Source organism: Aquarana catesbeiana, linkage group LG02 (assembly GCF_042186555.1).
Source record: "Aquarana catesbeiana isolate 2022-GZ linkage group LG02, ASM4218655v1, whole genome shotgun sequence".
NCBI classification, from domain to species: domain Eukaryota; kingdom Metazoa; phylum Chordata; class Amphibia; order Anura; family Ranidae; genus Aquarana; species Aquarana catesbeiana.
This window is the reverse complement of record NC_133325.1, coordinates 658,664,299-658,684,048: the sequence shown is the minus strand read 5'-3', so window position 1 is coordinate 658,684,048 and position 19,750 is coordinate 658,664,299. Positions and strand designations below refer to the sequence as shown.

At 48.4% G+C, this 19,750-nt stretch overlaps 1 protein-coding gene across 1 annotated transcript in view; it reads left to right on the top strand.

Annotated features, from left to right (window-relative positions):
• The window catches only part of LOC141127652 (uncharacterized), a 30,640-nt gene extending 11,812 nt beyond the window's left edge, over positions 1 to 18,828 (top strand). Inside the window, 1 exon segment of the mRNA XM_073614355.1 lies at positions 18,691 to 18,828. Within this exon segment, the coding sequence (XP_073470456.1) occupies positions 18,691 to 18,828 (138 nt within the window).
• The last annotated feature ends 922 nt before the right edge of the window (positions 18,829 to 19,750 follow it).

Here is a 19,750-nt window from a genome sequence, read left to right as displayed (position 1 = left end):
ACATGGTCCTAAGTATTCAGACCCTTTGCTCAGTATTTAGTAGAAGCACCCTTTTGATCTAATACAGCCATGAGTCTTTTTGGGAAAGATGCAACAAGTTTTTTACACCTGGATTTGGGGATCCTCTGCCATTCCTCCTTGCAGATCTTCTTCAGTTCTGTCAGGTTGGATGGTAAACGTTGGTGGACAGCCATTTTTAGGTCTCTCCAGAGATGCTCAATTGGGTTTAAGTCAGGGCTCTGGCTGGGCCATTCAAGAACAGTCACGGAGTTGTTGTGAAGCCACTCCTTCGTTATTTTAGCTGTGTGCTTAGGATCATTGTCTTGTTGGAAGGTAAACCTTCGGCCCAGTCTGAGGTCCTGAGCATTCTGGAGAAGGTTTTCATCCAGGATATCCCTGTACTTGGCCGCATTCATCTTTCCCTCGATTGCAACCAGTCGTCCTGTCCCTGCAGCTGAAAAACACCCCCACAGCATGATGCTGCGACCACCATGCTTCACTGTTGGGACTGTATTGGACAGGTGATGAGCAGTGCCTGGTTTTCTCCACACATACCGCCTAAAATTAAGGCCAAAAATTTCTATCCTGGTCCCATCAGACCAAAGAATCTTATTTCTCACCATCTTGGAGTCCTTCAGGTGTTTTTTTAGCAAACTCCATGCGGGCTTTCATGTGTCTTGCACTGAGGAGAGGCTTCCGTCGGGCCACTCTGCCATAAAGCCCCGACTGGTGGAGGGCTGCAGTGATGTTTGACTTTCTACAACTTTCTCCCATCTCCCGACTGCATCTCTGGAGCTCAGCCACAGTGATCTTTGGGTTCTTCTTTACCTCTCTCACCAAGGCTCTTCTCCCCGATAGCTCAGTTTGGCTGGACGGCCAGCTCTAGGAAGGGTTCTGGTCATCCCAAACATCTAACATTTAAGGATTATGGAGGCCACTGTGCTATTAGGAACCTTAAGTGCAGCAGAATTTTTTGTAATCTTGGCCAGATATGTGCCTTGCCACAATTCTGTCTCTGAGCTCTTCGGGCAGTTCCTTTGACCTCATGATTCTCATTTGCTCTGACATGCACTGTGAGCTGTAAGGTCTTGTATAGACAGGTGTGTGGCTTTCCTAATCAAGTTCAGTCAGTATAATCATACACAGCTGGACTCAAATGAAGGTGTAGAACCATCTCAAGGATGATCAGAAGAAATGGACAGCACCTGAGTTAAATATGAGTGTCACAGCAAAGGGTCTGAATACTTAGGATCATGTGATATTTCAGTTTTTCTTTTTTAATAAATCTGCAAAAATGTCAACAATTCTGTGTTTTTCTGTCAATATGGGGTGCTGTGTGTACATTAATGAGGAAAAAAATGAACTAAATTGATTTTAGCGAATGGCTGCAATATAACAAAGAGTGAAAAATTTAAGGGGGTCTGAATACTTTCCGTCCCCACTGTATGATAGCAAAAAGTAAAAAATATTGAATTTTTTCAAAATTGTCGCTCTTTTTTTGTTTATAGTGCAAGAAATCTAAAAACCGCAGAAGCGATCAAATACCACCAAAAGAAAGCTCTATTGTGGGAAAAAAAGGACGCCAATTTTGTTTGGGTACAACATCGTACGACCACGCAATTGTCAGTTAAAGCGACGCAGTGCCGAATTGCAAAAAGTGCTCTGGTCAGGAAGGGGGTAAAATCCTCCGGGGCTGAAGTGGTTAACCAATTCTGTCAGCTGCTGTATACAACACAATGCGTGTTTCGGTATTTAATTAATCTAATACACAGGGCTTACCCTGTATTTCACAATTCGTATATAAAGTGCAATTAACTAGTGAAGAAGTGTATAATGATAGTGAAAAAGTGTATAATAATGCATTCTGTTTACAATTGTAAAATGTTTGTTTACTAATTGTGAAATAAGCTCTGTCTATTAGATTAACTAATCACAGATTAAAATTGCTGCTGTCCAAGTGAGGCTACACTGCTCCTCTGTAGATACAGTGGAGGAGAGAACGTAACCACCCTAAGACAAGAGGTGCGCTGCTGGCCAGATCACTGGGTCAAAGAAAAGACAAAAAAAAAAAAAAAGAAACGCAGCCACCAAAACTAAGAACCGATACGCTGCAATATATTACTTTTTTGTTCTTAGGTTTGGGTATGCTTTAGCACAGCAGTCTCTAGGCTGTCTCCCACAACACCTCTTCATTGCCAGGATAAGTCTTCTACATTGAATGTTGCTTAGTGTCACACAACTTGAATAATTGTGAGTTCAGGGCTTGTGGCCCCACCCCTTAAATATGGCATTCTGCACTCAGTGTGTTGATGTAGAGCACAACGTTGATGTTATACCAGGACTGCCCATCCCTGAGAGATAACCAAAGAGGGCCCAGCGCATTACATGACTTGCCAGAAAACACATAAAAAGTCAGGTAAAGTAGAATGCATAACATACTCATAGCAGGGCTTCTGTGGGAGTGGGTAGTACAGAACCCAGAGTCGGGCTTTAAACAAATGTTAGCTGGAAGGGGGGTTCTCCAAAGCAAAGGAATATGGCGGCTTGGTTATCTTGCTTCTCAACCCCCATGCATATCTGCAATTGTTTTAGTCACTTGGAGAGCTCTTAACCTCCCACAGCCTCTTACACATGGCTACAGATCACCCTGGGCTCACGGTAGGGAAAAGAACTCCAGTGGTGTGTGGGTCCAGCTCCAAGATTGCCAGACCATCTCAAGATGGGCCTACCTCTCGAGCAACATACTGGAAACCCCAGCCTCAATTTTGAATCTGGAACCATTCTCTGATGCTGAGAGTGTCAGTGCTTTGCTCAGCCCTTCCTTCTTTGAGCTGGCCGCTCAGCTGTTGGTTAATTGCCAGCTCATATCTCTCCACAGTGACTCACCTGTTGATGATATCCTGCTGGTCAGTCCTGCTTACTTAAGCCGTCCAGCCCAGATGATCTCTGCCTTCGACTGGTCAACATCACAGAGTTTCTCTCCTGCATGCCTGTTAAAGACTTGCTTGGCTGACGTTCCTTCTGGCTCCAGATCCTGCTTGCTGTTCCACTACGCTGATTCCTGACTTTCTGGCTTGTCTGACTATCCGTTTCGGTTACCTGTAAACTGTACCGGTTAACTGTACTTCTGTCTCGGTCAGATTCATGGTTTCTGACAGTAGGCGAAGGCCATGAATTTAGAAGATGCACTCAATTGTTGGTAATATTTTTTCCAGATTGAATGAGCAGGATCACCGCATGGATCAGTTTGCCATGACGTTACAGATGCTCCTGAGTCTCACGGCTCACCTGGATCTCCCACTGTGGCTGCTCCCGTACAACCCGTGTTGCAGGCCGTCCCTGCTGCTGCTCCAGTCTCTGTGCAGGCACCCGCCTCGAGTATTACCTCTATAAGAGGTGTGTCTGGTTCCACTCCGCTTCCCCAGTGATTTGGGGGCGATCCATTTCTATGCAGAGAGTTTCTCAACCAGGTTGAGATATACTTTGAGATGCTGCCCCAGGTGTTTCCCACGGACAGATGCAAAGTAGGTTTAGAGATATCTTTGCTTTCTGAGAGAGCCTTGGCCTGGGCAAACCCTCTATGGGAGACGCAAAAACCCATTGTCCTGAGTTACGAGTTTGTGGCTTCTTTTAAAAGGGTATTTGACATTCCCACACGCTCCGCTTCTGCTGCCAAGTGCCTCATGTTGTCAGGAAAGGTCTCCTCTGCTGGTAATATTGATCATTTGGCGTGCAATAATGAGGTCCACCAGCAGGTGTCTCCCGGCAGTTTGGAGCTGTCAGAAGAGCTTTTTCCTGCTGGTATTCTGTCACCTTTGGGCCGCAGTACTGGCGTCCACCAGTGGAGGAATCCTGGCAGTATGGAGCAGGTATTCCCCTCTGCAGACAGATGTCACCTGACCTTAATTAGCAGCTGCAGTATAAATACCCGGCATGTGCACACTCGTGTTGCCCTGGTATTGTCCTTGAGCCCTGACTTGCCTCCTGTTACTCTGATCCTGATTCCTGAAGCCTGATTCCTGAAACCTGTTGATCCTGTTTCCTGTCTGTTACCTGAATTATGGACCCTGAGCCTTGTACCTGACCCGTCCCTCCTGTGATCCATCCATCCTCTCTTGTCCTGTTTGTTTCCCTTCCCAGCTACTGATCTCCTGTTTATGACCCTGGCCTGGCTTGACTACGATTCTGGTACTCCCTTTTGCTACATATGCTTGTTGTGTATTATCACTGTTTGGTTGTTTGGTTTGTTCACGTTGTATTTTTGGTGTGTTCACATGTATATGCATTTACCTTAATAAACTTACTTTCACCTATTTATGTCTGGTTCACTCTGTTGCAGTCCACACAGTTCTGGTCTTATCTGGTATATGACAGAATACCAGGGCCATCCCTGACCGGAAGTGGCTGCAGAGGGGAACCATTTTGATTCAGTTCGGTTGCAAACATGAATGCCGATGAGGTTATTTATTTTTCTCTGCTGGCATCTGAAAGTGGTGATTATTGCTGCCAGGCTTTGAAAGGATGGTCTAGTGACCAGTTGTTTGCAACTATATGTTTGGCTCACTCCCTGGTCGATCAGGGTTATATAATGTTTGGGGAGGTGCAGCCTTTGATCAAGATATGTACTGAGCTGGCCCTGCCCTGTATTCCAGAGGGCCGTGATGATTTTACTCCTCCTTTTGATATGAATCAGGTTGTATCCCTAGTATGGCTTTTTGAAGATGATCCAGCCGATTTTTGTGAGCACTACTCAGCCTGCTCCCCACAGGTGATTGCTGAGTGCATTGTGCCTGCTCAGTCTTTTGTTAGACAGGGAGATTTAAAAGCACAGTTTGTACAACCTATACTTTCAGCATGGTCTGACATGGTGTAAGCAGCTCCAGCCAAAAAACCACCTCTGCCACCAAACACCAGCCTACCCAAATGTATGTTTCCCCATCACCCATGTCGACCTCAGTTGCAGCTCAGTATACGCTGCTGCCAACCAAAAACTCATATCCAGTCTCTGCTCCCTGTACCTATCTTGCATTCAACCCACCTGCCTCTTCTCAGCTGCCTACAAACCCACAGGAACTTCCCCCAGCTACTGTTACCTCTCATCTACCATATCCCAATCCTCCTTTCCAGTCTGCTGCACCCCTCATCTACAGAGCTTCAGTGGCTAAGCCAAAGAAAAAATGAAAGTTTTTTCCGACCAAGACGATCCTGCCAGTAACCCAACCTGTCTCCGCACCAGCTAATCCAATCCAGTCTGACGTCCCAGTGCTTGCTACCCAGTTTGACGTCCCAGTGCTTGCTATCCAGTCTGACGTCTCAGTGCCTCATATCCAGTTCGATGTCCTGATGTCCGCTTTCCCGCCTGATGTCCTGGTACCCGCCTTCCAGCCTGAAGCGCCAGAATTCCAGCCGGAGGGGCCAGTGTTCCAGCCGGAGGGGCCAGTGTTCCAGCCGGAGGGGCCAGTGTTCCAGCCAGAGGGGCCAGTGTTCCAGCCAGAGGGGCCAGTGTTCCAGCCAGAGGGGCCAGTGTTCCAGCCAGAGGGGCCAGTGTTCCAGCCAGAGGGGCCAGTGTTCCAGCCAGAGGGGCCAGTGTTCCAGCCAGAGGGGCCAGTGTTCCAGCCAGAGGGGCCAGTGTTCCAGCCAGAGGGGCCAGTGTTCCAGCCAGAGGGGCCAGTGTTCCAGCCAGAGGGGCCAGTGTTCCAGCCAGAGGGGCCAGTGCCTACTTTCCAGCCTGATGTCCCCGCTCTCCAGCCTGATGAGCCCGCTCTCCAGCCTGATGAGCCCGCTCTCCAGCCTGATGAGCCCGCTCTCCAGCCTGATGAGCCCGCTCTCCAGCTTGAAGTGCCCGCTGCCCAGCTTGAAGTGCCCGCTGCCCAGCTTGAAGTGCCCGCTGCCCAGCTTGAAGTGCCCGCTGCCCAGCTTGAAGTGCCCGCTGCCCAGCTTGAAGTGCCCGCTGCCCAGCTTGAAGTGCCCGCTGCCCAGCTTGAAGTGCCCGCTGCCCAGCTTGAAGTGCCCGCTGCCCAGCTTGAAGTGCCCGCTGCCCAGCTTGAAGTGCCTGCTGCCTAGCTTGAAGTATTCCTGTCCGCTGCCCAGCCTGGTGTGTTCCTGTCCGCTGCCCAGCCTGGTGTGTTCCTGTCCGCAGCCCAGCCTGGTGTGTTCCTGCCCGCAGCCCAGCCTGGTGTGTTCCTGCCCGCTGCCCAGCCTGGTGTGTTCCTGCCCGCTGCCCAGCCTGGTGTGTTCCTGCCCGCTGCCCAGCCTGGTGTGTTCCTGCCCGCTGCCCAGCCTGGTGTGTTCCTGCCCGCTGCCCAGCCTGTGGTGTTTTTGCCCGCAGCCCAGCCTGGTGTGTTCCTGCCTGCAGCCCAGCCTGGTGTGTTCCTGCCCGCTGCCCAGCCTGGTGTGTTCCTGCCCGCTGCCCAGCCTGGTGTGTTCCTGCCCGCTGCCCAGCCTGATGTGTTCCTGCCCGCTGCCCAGCCTGATGTGTTCCTGCCCGCTGCCCAGCCTGATGTGCCACTGCTTGCTGCCCAGCTTGAGGTGCCTGCTGTCCGGGTGGACCCCATGGACTTTCCCCAGCAACGGCTAGTTGGAGCGTCCGGAGATCGCTCCTTCGAGGGGGGGTACTGTCAGGAAAGGTCTTCTCCGCTGGTAATATTGATCATTTGGCATGCAGTACTGAGTTCCACCAGCAGGTGTCTCCTGGCAGTTTGGAGCTGTCAGAAGAGCTTATTCCTGTTGGTATTCTGTCACCTTTGGGCCGCAGTACTGGCGTCCACCAGCGGAGGAATCCTGGCAGTATGGAGCAGGTATTCCCCTCTGCAGACAGGTGTCACCTGACCTTAATTAGCAGCTGCAGTATAAATACCCGGCAGGTGCACACTCATGTTGCCCTGGTATTGTCCTTGAGCCCTGACCTGCATCCTGTTACTCTGATCCTGATTCCTGGACCTGAAGCCTGATTCCTGGAACCTGTTAATCCTGTTTCCTGTCTGTTACCTGAACCCTGTACCCTGAGCCTTGTACCTGACCCGTCACTCCTGTGATCCATCCATCCTCTCTTGTCCTGTTTGTTTCCCTTCCCAGATACTGATCTCCTGTCTTTGACCCTGGCCTGCCTTGACTATGATTCTGGTACGCCCTTTTGCTACATATGCTGGTTGTGTATTATCACTGTTTGGTTGGTTTGTTCACTCTGTATTGGTGGTGTGTTCACATGTATATGCATTTACCTTAATAAACTTACTTTCACCTATTTATGTCTGGTTCACTCTGTTGCAGTCCACACAGTTCTGGTCTTATCTGGTATATGACACATGTCCATCAGAGTACGAGAACTGTTGTCGATTACGCCATTGAAGTCCGTACTCTGGCAGCAGAGGTTGCTTGGAACAATGAGGCCCTTGTGGCTGCTTTTTCTCATGGTCTCTCGGATACCATCAAAGATGAGATAGCAGCCAGAGATATACCCACTGAGCTGGAGAAGTTGATCGCATTTGCCATCCTCATTGACTCCAGGTTCAGAGAAAGGCTCTCTTTTAAGGAGCTCTTGCGGAAGCCTCCTGTACATTTGTCTTCGAGCTTTGCAGTCCCACCCTTCCCTCCCTCCCCTCCCCTCCCATGCCTCCTGGAACTGAGTCGGATAGTGAAGGTGACCCATGCACTTGGGCTTCCGCGTCTCTCTGCGGATGAGAGAGCTCTTAGGAGGAGGTAGACATTGTGCCTTTATTGTGGCCAGGCAGGTCAATTTTTGAAGTCTTGTCCTACCGGTTCAGGGAACCTCCCGAACCTTGAGGTCCTGTCACAGACAGACCTTAGGTGGCGTTGTTTCATCCCCAGGATAAGCCCCCGGTTCTGGCTACCCTTTCTTGGGCTGAGTTGCCCGTTGAGATACAGGCTCTAATCGACCCTGGGGTTGCAGGCCTGTTCATTGATGCTGCCTTTGTATCGAAGCACTCGATTCCGCTGCAGCTGCTTGCCACTCCACTTGCCATTGAGGCTCTTGATGGGAGACCTCTACAGCCTGCCTATGCGACTCATGAGACTGCTCCATTGTCCATGGGCGTAGGGGCTCTTCATCATAAAATAATTCATTTCTTCACCTAAATTTCTGCTGGTTATTGGTTATCCTTGGTTACAGAGGCACAACCCCTCTTTCGATTGGCTTTGTGCTGAGGTTCTCTCCTGGTAGCCACAATGCAGTAAGACATGCTCTTAGGTGGCTAAGGACCTGTGCACCTCTTCACTCTCCTCTCTATCAGAGCAGTACCGTGATTTTAGCGATGTCTTTGACAAAGGCCAAGCCGGTAGTTTGCCTCCACACCGGTTGTATGATTGCGCAATTGACCTTCATACCCCCTCGTGGCCGGGTTTACCCTTTGTCAGTCTCGGAGGATAGGACCATAGAGGAGTATGTTGCAGATGCACTTTCTTGAGGTTTCATCCGCAAATCCTCATCTCCTGGCGGTGCTGGTTTGTTCTTTGTGAAGAAGAAGAGTGGTGAACTGAGACCTTGTATTGATTATAGGGGTCTCAATCGTCTCACAATTAAGAATGCTTATCCAATTCTATTGATTACGGAATTATTTGAATGCCTCAAGGGAGCAACGGTTTTCACAAAGCTTGATTTGAGAGGGGCATACAATCTTGTGAGGATTAAGGAGGGCAACGAATGGAAACTGCATTTAATACCAGAACAGGCCATTCGGAGTACCTCGTAATGCCATTTGGCCTTTACAACGCTCCGGCAGTTTTCCAGGAATTTATTAACGATGTCCTCCAAGATTTGTTGCAGCTATGTGTGGTGGTTTATCTCAACGATATCCTCATATTTTCCAAGTCCCTAGAGAGCCACCACACAGATGTCTGTCTTGTGCTTCGGAAGTTGAGAGAAAACAATCTTTATTGTAAGTTGGAGAAGTGCGAGTTCCATCGTGAACAGGTTAAATTCCTGGGTTATGTAATTTCCACTGCTGGTTTTTGATGGACCCAGAGAAACTTTCAGCAGTCCTACAGTGACCCCGACCTGTAGGTATATGTCCTCTGCAATGTTTTCTTGGCTTTGCCAATTATTATAAGAAGTTTTATTCGTAACTTATTGTCCCTGATCAAACCCCTTACTGATATGACCAGAAAGGACGGTAACTCACAGAGTTGGTCTCCAGACTCCGTTAAGGCCTTTGAGAGGATACCTTTGTTTCTGCTCCTGTGTTGGCACATCCTGATCCTACGTTACCCTTTATCCTTGATGTTGATGCTTCAGAGACTGGAGTTGGCACCCTTCTGTCTCAACGTCCTACCTCTGAGAGCACTATACATCCGTGTGGCTACTTTTTGCAAGAAATTGTCACCTGCGGAGTGACATTATGAGATTGGGGACAGAGAGTTGTTAGCGATCATTAGGGATGAGCCGAACAACCCCCTGGTTCAGTTCGCACCAGAACCTGCGAACGGACCGAAAATTCGCTCGAACGTTAGAACCCCATTGACGTCTATGGGACTCGAACGTTCAAAATCAAAAGTTTTCATTTTAAAGGCTAATTTTCATGGTATTGTCCTAAAAAGGGTTTGGGGACCCGGGTCCTGCCCCAGGGGACATGTATCAATGCAAAAAAAACTTTTAAAAACGGCAGTTTTTTCAGGAGCAGTGATTTTAATGATGTTTAAAGTAAAAAAAAAAAGTATAATATTCCTTTAAATATCGTACCTGGGGGGTGTCTATAGTATGCCTGTAAAGTGGCGCGTGTTTCCTGTGATTAGAACAGTCCCTGCACAAAATGACATTTTTAAAGGAAAAAAAGTCATTTAAAACTGCTTGCGGCTTTAATGTAATGTCGGGTCCTGGCAATATGGATGAAAATCAGTGAGACAAACGGCATGGGTACCCTCCAGTCCATTACCAGGCCCTTTGGGTCCTGTATGGATATTAAGGGGAACCCCGCACCTAAATTAAAAAACGGAAAGGCGTGGGGCCACCAGGCCCTATATACTCTGAACAGCAGTATACAGGCGGTGCAAACAAGACAGGGACTGTAGGTTTGTTGTTAAGTAGAATCTGTTTGTAATTTTGAACTGGTACATTTTTAAAGTGTAGCTCCAGCCAAAAAATCTGTTTTTAAGCTTTTTGGAAAACATAGGGAAGGGTTATCACCCCTGTGACATTTGTTTTGCTGTCTGTGCTCCTCTTCAGAAGATTTCACCTCACTTTTTGTCCCAATGACAGGAGAGAATTTCCCTTCCTATGGGGTAGATTTCATCTCACTTCCTGTTGTCTCATTCCGTTTGCAAGTAGGAGTCGTTTGTAAGTTGGATATTTGAAAGTAGGGGCCTGCCCTATATATTCAGCAGAAATTTGGGCCTTAGGTGTTGTTGTGGCCTCAACACTGTAAGCCCTCACAGGGCCCTGCTGTGAAATATTAGATCAAGAATTGTAATTACATGCCCCTGTTGAACAGGGCCAGAAAAATTGGGCCTTTGGTGATGGTGGTGGTGCTGGTGCCACAACACTGTAAGTCCTCACAGTTACTCTTGGTGGGCGCTGGAACAGGCCCTGCTGTGAAATATTCAATCAAGAATTGTAATTACATGCCCCTGTTGAACAGGGGCTGAAAAATTGGGCCTTAGGCACTGGTGCTGGTGCCACAACACTGCAACCCCTCACAGATACTCTAGTTGGAACGCAGGAACGAGCCCTGCTGAAAAAGAATTGCAACAAAAATTGTAATTACACGCCCCTGTTAAACAGGGGCTGAAAAATTGGGCCTTAGGCACTGGTGCTGGTGCCACAACACTGCAACCCCTCACAGATACTCTAGTTGGAATGCAGGAACAAGCCCTGCTGCAAAGAATTGCATCAAAAATTGTAATTACATGCCCTTGTTAAACAGGGGCTTAAAAATTGGGCCTTAGGCACTGGTGGCGGTGCCCAGAACCAAAAATGTTCTTACAAGCTATCAGCATGATCATTGAGGAGGAAGAGGATAATTACTCAGCATAACAGGATAGTCACTCAGCATCAGCATAGGCAGTCTTTGAAGGGATCTGACATTTCAAAAAAAATTATTCGATTACATCAGCATCAGGTGCTTGGTAGCTGGTGGTGATACAAGACTGATTCATTTTTATGAAGGTCAGTAGATCGACCGAGTTGGTGGACAGATGCACCCTGTGATCGGTTACAAAGCCTCCAGCAGCACTGAATGTGCGTTCCGAAAGAACGCTGGATGCAGGACAGGCCAGTAGCTCAAATGCATACTGTGCAAGCTCTGGCCAGTGATCCATCCTTAAGACCCAGTAACCCAGAGGATTTTCGGTGGGAAAGGTGTCCAAGTCAGATCTTGCCCCTAGGTATTCCTGCACCATGTAAAACAGACGCTGGTGATGGTTGCTGGAACCGATCATACCTTGGGGCTGCGGACTAAAAAAATTGTCTGAACGCATCGGTCAGACGGCCACCTTCTCCACCGTTCCTTCTTTGACTGACCGAAGCCTCAGCAACACATTGTCCAGAAACAGGAGTTTGTAACCTCCCAGTCTCTGACAACGTGTTGGACAGACCTTTCTGCAAGGCCTCCCGAAGAAGTTTCATCCTCTGCTCCCTCTGCGATGGCAAGATAAGGTCCGCAACCTTACCCTTGTAACGTGGATCAAGGAGGGTTGCCAGCCAGTATTGGTCCTTCTCCTTGATACCATGAATACGAGGATCCTTACGCAGGCTTTGCAGGATCAGGGAGGCCACGCAGCGTAGGTTTACTGAGGCATTCGGTCCGGAGTCCTCTGGGTCACTAAGGACGAAATGGTCCGCAGCCACCTCCTCCCAGCCACATACAAGTCCATGTGTTTCTTGGGACTGATCCCTTAAAGACTGCTGCTGATGCTGAGTGCCAGGCTCCACCTCCATACTGACACAATCCTCCTCCTCTTCCTCCTCCTTGTCCTCTTCCTGTGTGATCGGCGGGCACGCAGGAACACTGTCTGGATAAAGGGGGCCTTGAGAGCTAAGGAAGTCCTTCTCTTCCTGCCTCTGTTCTGCCTCAAGTGCCCTGTCCATTATTCCACGCAGCGTGTGCTCCAACAGGTGGACAGGGGGGACAGTGTCACTGATGCATGCACTGTCACTGCTCACCATTCTCGTGGCCACCTCAAATGGTGACAGGACAGTGCATGCATCCCTTATCATGGCCCACTGGCGTGGGGAAAAAAAAACAAGCTCCCCTGACCCTGTCCTGGTGCCATAGTCGCACAGGTACTCATTGATGGCCCTCTGCTGCGTGTGCAGCCGTTGCAGCATGGCCAACGTTGAGTTCCACCTGGTGGGCATGTCACAGATTAGGCGGTTCTTGGGCAGGTTAAACTCCTTTTGGAGGTCTGCCAGCCGAGCACTGGCATTATATGACCGGCGGAAATGCACACAGACTTTCCTGGTCTGCCTCAGGACATCCTGTAAGCCCGGGTACCTGCCCAAGAATCACTGCGCCACCAAGTTAAGGACGTGAGCCAAACAGGGCACATGGGTCAGTTGTCCCTGTCGGAGGGCGGAGAGGAGGTTGGTGCCATTGTCGCAAACCACCATTCCTGCCTTAAGTTGGCGTGGCGTCAACCACCTCTGAACCTGCCCCTGCAGAGCTGACAGAACCTCTGCCCTAGTGTGGCTCCTGTCCCCCAAGCACACCAGCTCAAGCACCACATGGCATCTTTTGGCCTGCGTACTTGCGTAGCCCCTTGAATGCCTACGGAGCACCGCTGGTTCCAAGGACAAAGCACAGGAAGAGGCCATGGAGGAAGAAGAGGAGGAGGGGGTGGAGGAGAGAGGTGTGTCACAATCATTAGTGGCATTTTGGAGGCGTGGTGGCGGAACAACCTCCAACACTACTGCACCTTGTCCTGCATCCTTCCCAGCTGCCAGCAGAGTTACCCAACGTGCTGTGAAACTTAGGCAATGTCCCTGTCCATGCCTGCTGGACCATGAGTCAGCGGTAATATGCACCTGACCGCCCTGTCCAGTGAGGCCAAGACATTGCAAGTGGCGTTTGGGTACCTGCCACTGAGGAACCGCACATTCCACAAACTCACGGAAGGGGGCAGAGTCTACCAACTGAAAAGGTAGCAGTTGAAGTGCTAGCAATTTTGCCAAGCTAGCATTGAACCGCTGGGCATGTGGATGGCTGGGAGCGAACTTCTTTCGGCGGTGCAGCAGCTGGGGCAGGGAAATTTGCCTGGTACAATCTGACGTCGGTGTACCGAAAGCAGATTGCCCACAAGTACTTGGCTGTGACACACCTAATTCTACACCTTCATTCCTCTCAGTGCAGGTCTCAGAGAGGACTGAAGGTATAGTGGGGTTGGAGATCTCAGCTGATGAGGAGCAAGAAGAGGTCCTCTTTGTTCTTTGGTGTGGGTCTTTTAGATACGCTTGCCAACGAACTGCATGTCAGATCAACATATGTCTGGTCATGCATGTGGTGCCCAAGCTGGAGATGTTTTGGCTTGAGTCATATGGTTGAAAATAGCAGTGGTGCGATCTGATGCACTTGTCTCAAAAAAGGCCCACACCAAAGAACTTTTAGAATAACGCGCAGAGACAGCAGTGCCCTGCACATGCAGAGCTTTGCGGTGTGATGCAGTCAGTGTGCTGCCCTTAGGCTGGCCCCTGGAGGGCATCCTGCCTCGTTGGTGATGTGCCTCCTCCTCCTCTCTCCTATCAGGCACCCACGTTGAGTCAGTGACCTCATCATCCCCTCCCTCATCACTGGAGCAAACCTGGCAGTATGCTGCAGCAGGGGCAGCACGACTGCCAGATTGCTGTCCTTCTTGGGCACCCCCTCTGTCCGTGCTCACGTTACTGTCTTCATCTAGCTCAGTATCATCATCAGAGCCTTCTAAACGCTGGGCATCCTCCTGGAGCATGTACCCAACACTGTGGTCAAACAGTTCAAGGGACTCCTCAGGAGGACATGGTGGGGCTAGGGAAGGAGTCACTGATGCCATTGAGCCGAGGGAAGAGGCCGCGTTGGCAGCTGCTTTGCCAGACAAAGTACCGTGAGCATTAGTGAGAGAGGATGAGGAGGATGAGGACGGCTTGGTCATCCACTCGACCAAGTCTTCCACATGTTGCAGCTCAACACGGCCAGCTGCTGAAAAAAAGGCCAAGCGTGTCCCACGGCCACGTGCTGATGAGGATGCACCGTCTCCACGACCAGCACTGTTACCTCTAGACACAGGCTGCTTGCCCTCTTTTATTGGCTTGTGACTGTCTGCCTCTCCTTGTTGGCCTTCCAGACATACTAATGGCCTGTAGCTGCACTAAGCTGGGATATATATATATATATATATATATATATATATATATATATATATATATGAGAGAGAGAGCTATACTGATACTGCAGCTAGCAAAATCAACTGCCTGCCTGTAGTATGCGAACACCACCAACCTTCTACAGGTAGCTTTAGCTGAACACTGTGCAGAGCTCGCAAAAACCTAACTTGTAGCTTATTTAGCTGCCTGCGGTATTGATAGGATCAGGAAAACACCACCAACCTTCTACAGGTAGCTTTAGCTGAACACTGTGCAGAGGTCGCACTACACTAACTTGTAGTTTTAGCTGAACACTGTGAGGAGGACGCACTACACTAACTTGTAGCTTTAGATGAACACTGTGCAGAGGTCACACTACACTAACTTGTAGTTTTAGCTGAACACTGTGAGGAGGACGCACTACACTAACTTGTAGTTTTAGCTGAACACTGTGAGGATGACGCACTACCCTAACCTGTAGCATGTAGCTTTAGCTGAACACTGTGCACTACACTAACTTGTAGCTTTAGCTGAACACTGTGAGGAGGACGCACTACCCTAACATGTAGCTTTAGCTGAACACTGTGCACTACACTAACTTGTAGCTTTAGCTGAACACTGTTCAGAGGACGCACTACACTAACTTGTAGCTTTAGCTGAACAGTGTGCAGAGGTCTCACTAAACTAACTTGTAGCTTTCACTGAACACTCTGAGGAGGACGCACTACACTAACTGTAAATAGTCTAGCTGCCTGACTGTGGTACTAATAGGATCAAAAGAACACCAGCAATTTTCTTCAGGTAGCTGTAAATACTGTAACAACGCAAGCCTGCCTGTCAGTAGCAAGATAACAGGAACGGATCTAGCTAAACTGAATACAGTGTGTATATATATATATATATATATATATATATATATATATATATATACACAACTCCTGGGATGCATATATTTATACACAATACACTGTAAGTGCAGCTAACTCACTGACTGTCCTGCCTAATCTATCTAACTTAAATCAAATGACACTGTCTCTCTGTCTGTCTATCTCTCTCTCTCAACACCGGAACACATACTACACAGGGTGGCCGTGCAGGCGGCCTTATATAGTGTGGGGCATGTACTAAATCCCCTGAGCCATAATTGGCCAAAGCCTCCTTGGCTTTGGCCAATTACGGCTCTCTGTTCAGACGGCGCTGTGATTGGCCAAGCATGCGGGTCATAGTGCATGCTTGGCCAATCGTCAGCCAGCAATGCACTGCGGTGCCGCAGTGAATTATGGGCCGGGTACGCGCCACACGAATTTGGTGCGAACTGCCCATATCGTTCGCAATTCGGCGAACAGACGATGTTCGAGTCGAACATGGGTTCGACTCGAACACGAAGCTCATCCCTAGCGATCATTTTAGCCCTAAAGGAATGGAGGCATCTCCTTGAAGGTACCACTGTGCCGGTTCTCATTCTTACTGACCATAAGAATCTCACATTCTTGTCTGAGGCTAAATGCCTCTCTCCCAGAAGGGAGCGATGGGCTCTTTTCTTGTCAAGTTTCAGTTATATTGACTCATTCTTACCCGGTACTAAGAACGTAAGGGCTGACGCTTTGTCGCAACAGTTTTCCTCCACTTCCAAGATGGAGTCGGTTCCGGTTTCTGTGATTCCTCCTGATCGTGTTTTGGCTACGGTTCGCACCAGTCTCACTTCCCCTTTGGGTGACAAAATTCTTGCCGCTCAAGTCCATGCTCCTACTGAGAAACCTTGTGACCGCTGCCTTGTCCCTGAGAGTCTCCGCACTGCTGTGCTCCAGACTTGCCATTCTCCCAAGGCTGCTGGCCAACCTGCGAGGAATCAACCCTTTTGGCCCATTTCTCAACAATTCTGGTGGCCTAGCCTACGTGCTGATGTAGCTGCCTTCGTAGCTGCTTGTTCTGTGTGTGTTCAGAGTAAGACTCCAAGGCACCTTCCAGTGGATCTCCTACAACCCATACCCAATGGAGAGAGGCCTTGGACCCATCTGTCCTATGGATTTCATTGTGGAGTTACCCAACTCCCAGGGCAACACAGTTATCCTTATGGTGGTTGACCGGTTCTCGAAAATGTCTCATTGTATTCCACTGTTGCCCACATCTAAGGAACTGGCTTCCATTTTAGCTAGGGAGATCTTTTGCTTACATGGGCTACCCACAGTGATTGCCTCGGACAGGGGTAGTTAGTGTGGGTGCTGGTTCTGTCAGCTTGCCCTCTCCTCTGCGTATCACCCGCAGAGGGTCTAATGGGGCTGCAGAACAAGCCAACCAGTCCTTGGAGCAGTTCCTACATTGCTATATTTCTGACCATCATAACAACTGGTCAGACCTCTTACCTTGAGCGGAGTTTGCTCACAATAGTGCCTTGAATTCTGCTTCCCGATTGTCCCTGTTTATGGCGAACTATGGTTTCCAACCTTCCATGTTGCCTGACTCATTTGTTCCGCAAAGCATTCCTATGTTAGAGGAACATCTCCGTGGTCTTCGTTCCACTTGGGCACAAGTCCAAGAGGCTTTGCGACATGCCAATGATAAGTACAGACTCCATGCTGACCGCAGATGCCTGCCTGCGCCTTCCTACCAGGTTGGGGACAGAGTCTGGCTGTCGTCTCACAACCTCAGACTCCGTGTTCCTTCGCTTAAGTTGGCACCTCGGTTTATTGGGCCTTTCCGTATTCTCCGCAGGATTAACCCAATGGCTTGTGCTTTAGACCATCCTTCTAATATGAGTATCTCAAATGTATTCCATGTCTCTTTATTAAAACCTTTGGTCTGCAACCGCTTTACCACCTCGGTGCCACGTCCTCACCCTGTACAGGTTGAGAACCATGAGGAGTATGAAGTAAAGTCCATTGTTCACTCCCGTAGGTTCCGTGGGTGCATACAGTACCTGGTGCAGTGGAAAGGGTGCAGTCCCGATGTAGCTGTTGGGTCTCATCCTCGGACGTGCATGCCCCTGTCATCCTCTATGATTTCTATAGACGTTTTCCCCTCAAGCCTGATGGTCCTCTGAGGGGGAGGGGTCATTGAGGAGGGGGTACTGTCAGGGTTGGGCTCAGCCCTTCCTTCTCTGAGCTGGCCGATCAGCTGGTTAATTGTCAGCTCCTATCTCTCCACAGTGACTCACCTTTTGATGATATCCTGCTCGTCAGTCCTGCTTACTTAAGCCGTCCAGCCCAGATGATCTCTGCCTTCGCCTGATCAATATCACAGAGTTTCTTTCCTGCGTGCTTGTTAAAGACTTGCTTGGCTGACGTTCCTTCTGGCTCCAGATCCTGATTGCTGTTCCACTACGCTGATTCCTAGCTTGTCTGACTATCCATTTCGGTTACCGAACTTTGGCTATGTTTTGACTACGTTTGTTTTATTTACTTTTATTATTAAACAAGTGTGATTTAACTGTACTTCTGTCTCAGTCTGATTCATGGTTTCTGACAGAGTTTTGTGGACTCTTCAATGGAACAACGGACCCCTGCACTCTGCTCTGCTGACGTCCTTGCAAGATTTAAATCAATGCTGCAGACAGACCTTATGACAGCATCTAACAAACTGGCTTCTCACCTGACATGGGAAATAAGGAAATTGTGAAACTATACGAATATACTGGAGGACAAAACGGATGCTGCAGCTACAGTGATTGTAAATCACGAACAGGCTCTCACAGACCTCAAGGGGGAACTAGCTCAAGCCTTATTGTGCCTGGTGGACTTTGAGAATCAGTTGTGGATCTCACCTCCACAGCCACAGCTGTTTCAGGAACGGACACCCTTCACCCTCATTGATTGCTTGTCATATGACTGCATTCATTGGCCTCTCATGAGACATCATCATTAGATTCACTTTTACCATACTAAGGAGACCCTACTGCAAGCAGCCTGCAATAAACCTGACTTTGTTTTCAAGGGCAAACCTGACCCTGATCACTATGGAGAAACACAGGCACATGAAGCCTTATAATTTTGTATTGGTAACCCAACAGATTAAATATAAATGAGGATTTCCACCTAAACTGAACTTCAACTGCCAGGACCAGAATCACTCTGTCAGCAACACGGAGGACACCAAAGCTAAACTTGAATCCTCACATATGTTACCTGAACCGGACATCAATTGTAGCACAGTAAAATTATCCAAGCCATGCTATCCATCCAGTCATTTGAGACCCCTATGAGAGAAAACATTAAGCAAAGAGAACATCTTTCTGCATACGCCCTCAACATCTGGAGCTCCATGCTCAGACCCAAGTCAAGTCCACAAGGGGGTAAAAGTTCTGTTTCTGAGTTGAAGATCTCAACCATCTACTTGGGCATTGTCCTACAGTTGTGGAATGCTATGACAGATATACCCATTTGTCCTAATGTTCTTTTTCCTGTTTCCAGGGAGGGGCTTTGGGACACCAAACCCCTTGGGGGCTATTTGTCATCATACAGACCCTGGACTTCCCGCTTGCCTTCTGGGCTGACAACACATTTGACCACCAAATGACCATTTCCTTGTGTTTGGCTAACTACTGTTAAGTTCTGAAGACCAAAATACATACCTATTACATTGAATGTGTGAGTTTAATTCCACCTATAAACTATTCCCCAGTTGTGGCGCTTGATTGCTTCTCTGGGACTGTTTGTAATACCAGCTGACCTGGTAGTATCTCCTTAAAAGTAGTGTACTGGAGAGTTTGACAGTGTCTCATTTACATTACTAACTTTATTCTAGTTGGGTCTTCTCCAGCTCTTATGATTTCTGTGAGGGGATTCTGGAGCAGGCCTACCTTTTTTTTATCTTCATGATTAACCTTTGCTTAGTACCAGGAAAATCCAATTGATAAGCATCCAAATACTACTTGAACTTCTGATTACGGAACACTGTTACTGTCACTTTTTGGCCACATTGGGGCTCCCCCAGATAACTGGACACATCTGGGAAAACTATTTTTTGGCTGTCTCAGGGCCTCACCAGACTGGTGAAAGTAATAACAGGCTTGTCCCTACTTTATATGAGTTACTGTTTGCAGATGCATATAGAGAGTTTTTTCAGTGAAACTTGGATAACTTTTAAGTTTCAAATGACCAATTTGTATATTGGTTTCTCTTTGTGTGTAAGCTAAATACCACCTATGAAATGTTCTACATTTTATGGATCTTGCTAACAACCCTACTAACATAGCTTACCAGAGAGCAGTTTGCTTTACCTGAGTTATAAAATTTGTTCCGGTTGGTCCTTCTCAGGACTTACATTACTACCCAAGTTATTAGGCTCAAGGCCACTATCTGTGAACACTTAATTCGGATGACCTCTGATCTCTATTCAATTAAAAAATCAAGGTGGTGGTCTTACCTCTGGTCCTTCTAAAATAGTGTCTCTGTTAGCTGACTTCCTTGCTTCCCTATATGACAAACCAATCCCCTTTTCAGTTGATAAAGCAGACCAAATTTTTCAACA